Source organism: Aulonocara sp. 'chitande type north' Nkhata Bay, linkage group LG15, assembly GCF_057382095.1.
Source record: "Aulonocara sp. 'chitande type north' Nkhata Bay isolate Kocher_YH1m ecotype deep benthic linkage group LG15, A_spYH_male_GT1.1, whole genome shotgun sequence".
In the NCBI taxonomy this organism is placed as follows: Eukaryota; Metazoa; Chordata; class Actinopteri; order Cichliformes; family Cichlidae; genus Aulonocara; species Aulonocara sp. 'chitande type north' Nkhata Bay.
In genome coordinates this window covers 22,675,842-22,684,057 of record NC_141358.1, presented here as the reverse complement: position 1 = coordinate 22,684,057, position 8,216 = coordinate 22,675,842, and the positions used below count along the sequence as shown (strand labels likewise).

The following is an 8,216-nucleotide window of genomic DNA, read 5'->3' as shown; positions in this document are numbered from 1 at the left end:
GCGGTAGGACAGACAATCACACACACACTCCTCATCGGACGGACTCTATTGCAATACAGCCGTTTTACCTTTTACCCTCTCTCAGATGTAATGAGAGGTAAGTTGGGAGTACTACAATCTCTTTCCATCCCACCTGTTTCAACATGTGTCTCTTTCTCTGTTATATCTTATCTTCAATTTCAAACTGCCCGCTGGATTCGAAGCGCCGGGACGAGGTGCGACCTCTCACAACGAACGTAATATGGTCAACACCTTGGAGACGCTTACAGCTGCTGTGAAGGCTCAAAACAACACCATTGAGCGTATGAGGGGAAACATCAGAGAGAGGCCTGCTCAAAATGAGACCCTTGAGCGACAGTTGGAAAACATCGCGGAACGGATCACTGCAGTTGTGAGGTCTCAGAATCAAAAGACTGACAACACCTTGGAACAGAAGTTTGATACCATCATGGGGAGGCTCGCAGCTCTTCAACGGGAGGTTGAGGGACCAGTCTCAGAGTGCTAAAATTCGAGCTGCTCACAAAGGAGAAATCAACAATATTCAACATTCGAACACCACGGCGCCAGCTGCAGGCCCAAGGCTGGAGCCCACCAAAACAACTCCCTGATAACGACTGTGTGATGACTATTCTTCCCGTCCCATGAAGGCCACCTGGGTTGGCTGGCAGACTGTTTACTTAGCCTGATAAAGCGAAGGACACTGTCTCCGCTGTACTCTGGACACGCACACACATACACTTACACTGATAAGCACGCACTCATCCCCCTCCCTTCCAAACGCCTTCGATGCTTGTTTCCTGAAGGGGGAACACGGCGGGTCTGTGTGCCGCGCTGGAATGGTAGCGCTGTGCAGGGTGGCTGCTGTGTTCGCTTCGGATTACTCCTCAACCCCCCACCCACCCCTGTGGCTTGTCATGTCTTCACAATGTTGTGCTGTGGACATTTATGTGCTTCTTGTGCAGAGGAGTTTTTTTTGTTTCCTGTTCTCATGCTGTCCTACCATGGAAGCATAGCATGAGTAGGGGTCTCTTTTTTTCCTCTTGTACTTTCCCCAGTGTAGTGTACATTTCAATGTTTTTCTCTGATTCTACCAATCTCCGACCTGTATCCCCATGTAATGTTTGTGCTATATGTGTAAGGTCGGGGGGGGTCCTATTTCACTGCAGGGCAACCTGCATGTGACGAATAAAGCTTTGATTGATTGATTGATTGATTGAAACAGTATCAGAACTGCTCTGTCTTTAAGACTGTCTGCACAATTCACTGAATAGTTCCTCAGATGTTGACTATTTATGTTTGTATTTGATGAGTGATGTTACTTCTTCATTTTCTCTTCTTCATTTTAATGTCACTTACTTTGTTTTGTTGACTTTTTAGCTGCTGCAGACAAATCAGTGGTGTCTATAATGGAAGAAACACAATACAGCAGTGAAGAAAGGCTATACAAATGTGCTTGCACTTTAAACACTATGACATTTAAGACACTATAAACATGCAAATCTTAACCCCTTTTTTTATCTACTGCGTTATGCACATTGAGTTTAAGTATAATGATATGTGCTATATAAATAAAATTTCTATGGTCAGTACGTCTGGAAAAGTTACTATATTAATAATGTTTTCCTTACTTGAGTCTAGAAGAAAAGGTTAGCTGAGTAGCTCAGCTTTTCGGCTTCACAGTATGACAGCTGTATCATTTTACTATGTTCTAACAAATAATGTTTAAGTGTACAAGTGTTTAACAATCTCACAACAACAATGCAGCTCGTGGCCTTGTCTATATGGAAATTTGATATAAGGTCAACAAATACAAATATAGATCTTGTTCTTTATTTACATTCCAGAGAATAGTTTAGTCAGTAAACAGTATTTAAGTGTTGATTGCAAATAAGAGCAGGTTAGGCTGAGACAGTCATGGCCCGCTTCATCCAACCGGTCTAAAAGGAAACGTGGTCCTTAGCAACACCGCTCATCAATCTCATCACAGCAGCAGCAGTTCCACACTAAAGGCTTATCACAGCAGCAGCTCAGCAACCAATTCAGCGTTAGCCTTCCCACCCGACATCAGGACCGCTCCTATGCTAGGGCACGGCATGTCCCAACATCTGTCTTTAAGTCTAGGGTGAGGGAAGTTGAGTGCCCTGCCCCCACCTGAGCCATGGCAAATAGGTGAACATCGTGCACAGCCCTGGCCTCAGCCAGATGTTTACAGATGTGTTAGAACAGCTGCATGGAGGACACATATGAACACAAACAGGTGCCATGTGGTTTCATGTGGTTAAATGCAAGGAAACATGCAAGAAATGAATTACAGCAAAAGCATAAAACAGCTAGATAAATGAGGCAAACAATATAGGAAAGTGGAACTGGCTGCAGGTGTATGTGCAGGAGAGCAAATTGTAAAACTGGGGTCAGGGATCTGTAGTACAACATGTGATTAGAGAACTTCAAGTTTAACCAGTCTTAATATATTGATATGTTTCTAAAGCACTGTACATAGGACTTATTATTCTTTACTTGCTTTCAGAGCATCTAATATTATAATGGATGCAGCTGAAAGAATAAGAGGAAAACCATCCTACGAACATCTAAACATATTATTTTGGTGAAATTTGCAATTGTGCTTAAACCATATCCATACAGTGCTTTTTTTAATACTGAAGTAATTTTTCTATTACTTACACTCATCTACTGCTTTGGCTGCAGCTGTGATTTTTTCAGCCTCTATCATGTGTTTAACATCTGATTTTTTTTCTAACGTTGTATTTTAATACTACTTACAAATTCATCTTCATTAAAAATGCAGCATCACTCCCTGTGCAGTTTGCAACTGGTTACGTGCTGCCAGTACTGCCTATTTCATGTCAGCAGTTGGAGAATCTTGGTTCATTCATTGAGTCGATACCCACCTTGATATGACCAGTTAAACCAGTTACTGACTTTGGGATGTTGAAACCATAAACCGAACTATAAATTTATAAAGACAAAAACAAAACAAAACAAAAAAATGTCTTACTTTCTTCTGTACATGGCCCATGTTATGCTTTTGTGGTAAACAAGGGACTGGGTATATCCTTACACACTGAGGTCCCCTAGTGGCTGAAAGGAGCTACACAAGAAATAAATGTAAAAAAATAAAAAATATATTTGTTCTTCATCTTTACCTTTAAAAGAAAGGGAAGAAAAGTATTCAAAATGAATATTTGTACATTTTATTTACAACTTACATAATAGCATTATTCACAGCTCATTAAGAATCTCATTAAACCCAAAGTGAACTTCTTAGTGCGAGATGTGACTGTAATTAAATTCAAAAAGAAAAAGAAAAGAAATATTTAATTAGACTAAAGGGAGAACACTTTCGAGAATGAAGTTGAAATAACATTTTGAAAAAAAGTCTAAATACAACATTGAGATTAAAGCTGTTGTTTGAAGACAAATAACTGCCACAAATACTATACCCTCTACAAAATGCATTGTGTGGATGAGTTGGTGAAATCATACTTCAGAAGGAAATTATTTCTCTAACTCTAAGCATGTAAAAGCAGCATGGTGATAGCATAAGGACGTTGAAGAGAAAGCTGCATCTGGCCCGAAGGTCAAATGTGCAGTAAAGAGGCTGTATTGTGTATCACAAGACACAATAAGATAGCTGATCAGGTTGTTTCACTAATTCATAACAAGACATTTTGTAGAGGTTATAGTGGTTGTGGATGGTGTAGTGGTGTGATGATAATTTCCATGGCGATGCTCAGTGAAGTCTGACAGAAACAGCAGAGTCTCCAGTGGTTTCATAGTGTATTGCAACTTCATCTTTATCCTTATTATAGGACACCTATGAAAAATAAATAGGTCAATAAGTCAATAAATAAATAAAAATGATCAGACTGGTCTTTCTAATTGTCTATGATTTCTATTATAACCCTTTAATTTTGATTTAATTAAAGTTTAACTTATAATGTTAGCTTATCATGTGTGTGTGTGTGTGTGTGTGTGTGTGTGTGTGTGTGTGTGTGTGTGTGTGTGTGTGTGTGCATCCACTTGTGCTCTTTAGATTTTTTTTCTGTGTTGTTTTCCTGTCAGTCTGTAGTGTAGTGTAGCCTGTTACAGCAGCTATTGGTTCTACCTTAACAACTGCACCCATCCACTTTACAAGACCAAACTTTCAAGTGTGTGTTTTTAAGGTGGTCTAATCTCCAGTCATGACCTTTTCTATCTGAAGAGATATATGTGAATATTAAATTACTGAGTTTTCCACATACTGTTGCTTGAACCATCTGTGTTTTGTTCCCTAAAAAACAGAAAAAAAAGAATTAAATTCTATTTTGATTATTATTAAGAATTGAGATCTTTTAAAACGTCTCATAATTAAACATACCTTTAGTTCTGGCCCATGTGTTGACCATTACCACAGCTGTTATAAGTGCTGCTAAACCTACAAGCATGATAATGGACCTTGAAGAGGATGAAGCTGCAAAGAGAATAAAACCATGATATTGTTTACTTCCAGCTAACAATTTTGCTGGACTTCATTTTAATAAAAACTAACATCCTATTTACCTTGTGAGAATGTTTTTCAACACTCTGAAAATCGTTGCCTTTGTTGACTATATCTTACTTATATCTTACGTTTTAGACAATTTGGTTTGAATTTGACTATCTCAAATCTGGGAATAGATAATGTGTAATATATCCATAAACTGGTTTTATTATTTTGTGCTTCTCATCAAACTGTTCAGGTTTTATTTATGTTCTTCCTTTATATTTTTTTCAAGGTCAGAATTGTTCGTTATTATACTAAATTTAGGAACTCCAATAATGAAAAGTTGGAATTGTTAGTCTGCTTGCCTATCGATCTTGCTTATAGATATTTTGTACTGACAGAAGATGGCACTAAACATGTTTTTAAAATCTTAACTTTAAGCTCTTATTTCATAAAACCAGCTACACAGACAGTGTCCATGGTCTAAATTAGTCTTTATACCTGAAGTGTTCCATGTCCACTTTAAAGCTGAGTGTCTGGCAGACCCTGAACTTCAACAGGTAACAACAGCAGTGAATAGGAGTCAGGCTCCAGTCTCCGTTTCTACCTGTTCATGTTTCTACAGTCGAATCACAGTGACAATCGCTTGGTTCTGGTTTTCATCTTTGCTTTGTGCTTTCGGTTCTTTGTTCATACCTAAATGCTAAAAGAAAGATCATAAATAAATGGCCTGTATTTGTATAGCACTTTACTAATCCCCAGGGACCCCAAAGCGCTTTACACAACCAGTCATCCACCCATTCACACACTGGTGATGGCAAGCTAGGTTGTAGCCACAGCCACCCTGGGGCGCAATGACAGAGGCGAGGCTGCCGGACACTGGCGTCACCGGGCCCTGTGACCACCACCAGTATGCAACGGGTGAAGTGTCTTGCTCAAGGACACAACGACCGAGACTGTTCAAGCCGGGGCTCGAACCGGCAACCTTCCAACTACAAGGTGAACTTCCAACTCTTGAGCCACGAAGTGTATCCTTGATGCATAAGAAAGAGAATCCACTCAACAGATAATCTTAATGTAACCATGATAACTGTTATGTTTCAATTTCTGTTCTAATGAAAAAGGAATCTGAGTAGAGAATAGTTTGAAGTAAATACTCACTGGAGAGAACTGAAAGATCAAAATCTTGAGTTGGTTTTACTGCTGATGTGCAATGTTTGTAGCGGTAACGACCAACATCCTCAACTGTGAGCTTCTTTATAAGCAGAGAACAGTTTGTTGTAACACTCAGTCTGTCTGATTTAGTTTTGGCCTCTTCACCAATCTGCCCAAGTGTGATCAGCTCTACTGCTGGTTGATCTCTTGAGAAAAAGGTCCATGTAGTCTTGTCACATTTATTCTGGTCATCGATCACATTCAGACAAGGCAGAATGACATCATCCCCAACTCTCTTTAAAATGGATATTACATTTCCAGATACTATTGAGAAAATTGAAGAGAAATTTAAAACACACTTATTACAAATCAGATCTTTTTTTAAACCATCAGATTAAATATGATTTTATATCCAACAGAAGTTTATCAATGTATCTCATACTCAATTAAAACAACAGAGCCCATTTAGTTGCCACAATACATAAATGAACATATTATTGCTAAAGATATATTTTATTGCCATTAAAAATGAGTTCTGTATCCTTACCTACAACCTGAAATATCAGGATCAGCCATGACGATATTTTATTCCATCTAAGTTTAACCATTGTTCCATCACTCGCCACTCTCAGCTTCTCTGAACTGGTTCCTCTTAAAGACTTTTTGTAGTTTTTGTAATTTGTAATTAGAGAGTCACTTCCTCATTGTTACCTCAGAGATTTTAGTTTAGTTTTGTTTTTCTCACGTTTTTGCTGATTTAAATGCTTACATTTAATTTTATATTCCCTCACCAAGGACTCACCAGATAAACGTGACTGGGAAGTTGAATGTGTGACTATTGGAAAATTGATTTTTTTCTTTAATGTACAGTATATTTATAAATAAATTAGCAAAAAGGAAGCACATAAGAGCAGACAGTTAGTTATTCACTGCTATGAGAAAGAAGGTATATCATACCATTTCTTGTTCCTCATTACAGCTCTTTGGCAACCTTTCTAAGAATTAAAGGGGAAGTGTTTTTGGTGAGAATGTGGTGAGAAAGGTCTAATAATCATCACACAAACACGGAACATAAAATGATTAAGACACTGATGAACTGGCTGACGATTAGGCAAGTAAGGCAAGTATCCTCAGTATTACTACAGTATATAAATTAAATGTCTTTTTTCCCCCCATAAAATATACATTTGTACAAAAACAACTTATATTCCCACATCAGGTGATTGTTTAATGCTGTCTGAGATGGATTTAAATTTATACTATATTAAATTAACTGTATTATATTATAGAGTATTAAAATAGATGGTTTATGGTCATTTTATTAATATTTGAGATTTCTTTGTCCAGTATGACATGTTGCTCCCACCTGATAAAATAGGAATTTAATAATAAACAGAAGACAGTAATTTGATTTAATTTACCTAAATGTATCAGAAACTCTAATAGACAACCTAGGCAATCCCCTTACCCCTTTGTGATGCTGTAATGTAATTATTAATCTAGTTAGCACCAGTAAACGTCACCATTCAGGTGGATCCACGGTTGGTGTGGCTCATCTTGTTCACAGGACTTGTTCACCAGATACAGTGCCTCAAACCCAAAATAATGCAGATACTGTAATTTAAAAACGATGAAACTAGTTTATGGCTTTAGGAATAAGACTTTAGCGATAAAATAATGATATAGGGTAGATATATTCAGATATCGATCTGTGCTTAATGGGCTTTTCTCTGCTTATAAAGTTGCACCTGTCTTACACTTTAGAAAGGCGGAATTTGATTTGGGTTTGTGGTAGCCTAGTTGAATATGATGTTAGTTTGTATCATAAGCTGAGATAAAGGTCACTCTGAAGACTGATGAGCATTGTCAACAGGTTTACTGACATTCAAAAGGGTAAAACTAAAAACAAGACAAAAAATACAGTCATGATATATATATATGTACAGCATAATATGCATTCATATATCACCCTGCTACTACATAGCATATGTCATATGTATAATTATGTAAACCTTTCAAACTACTACTGATGCTATCCCAGACGACCTCCAAAATCGCAGGTAACTAGCTTAACAAAAGGACTAGCTTTACAGCCAAATACTGCATTAGCGGACAACATATTGTACAAAAACAAAGTTGTAACTTATACTGTAAGTACATACCAGCGATACAACCATAAACAGAAGATGTGGACAGTGTTTTCTCCAACAGGACACCATAAACTGTGTGCCGATTAGTGATGTGCGGATCGATCCTGTGAAGAAAATATAATCTGATCAAACATTATTCAGCTTTAAATATTGTTCAGCTTTAAAGTTACTGTGCAACTGTGTAATAAAAATGTGCTCACGACTTTGGCCTTGAGAGCGATAAGAAGCGATCGCCTCATCCTGCAGGTGAAAGATATCTGCAAGCGAAGAGACTAGAACACCCAAGGCCGCTTTCCTTTTATGGAGTTGTTTTTCTGCTAATGCAGCACTTTCCTCACAACCCCCTCCTGTAAGTTTTAGAGAATATATACCCATCCTCACAGCAAATATTAGGAATCTCCTGATGTGAGCTGTGTTGAGAGGTTGTC

The 8,216-nt window shown here is 37.9% G+C and overlaps 1 protein-coding gene across 1 annotated transcript; it reads right to left on the bottom strand.

Moving 5' to 3' along the window:
- Window positions 1-3,165: 3,165 nt before the first annotated feature.
- Window positions 3,166-6,270, bottom strand: LOC147313061 (uncharacterized). The gene is made up of 5 exons (XM_086265023.1): window positions 6,186-6,270; window positions 5,645-5,962; window positions 4,379-4,471; window positions 4,263-4,291; window positions 3,166-3,835 (listed from the first exon to the last, which is right to left on the bottom strand). The coding sequence occupies exons 1-5, from the start codon at window positions 6,244-6,246 to the stop codon at window positions 3,752-3,754; spliced, it is 585 nt and encodes a 194-aa protein (XP_086121149.1). The 5' UTR covers window positions 6,247-6,270; the 3' UTR covers window positions 3,166-3,751.
- Between the last annotated feature and the right edge of the window lie 1,946 nt (window positions 6,271-8,216).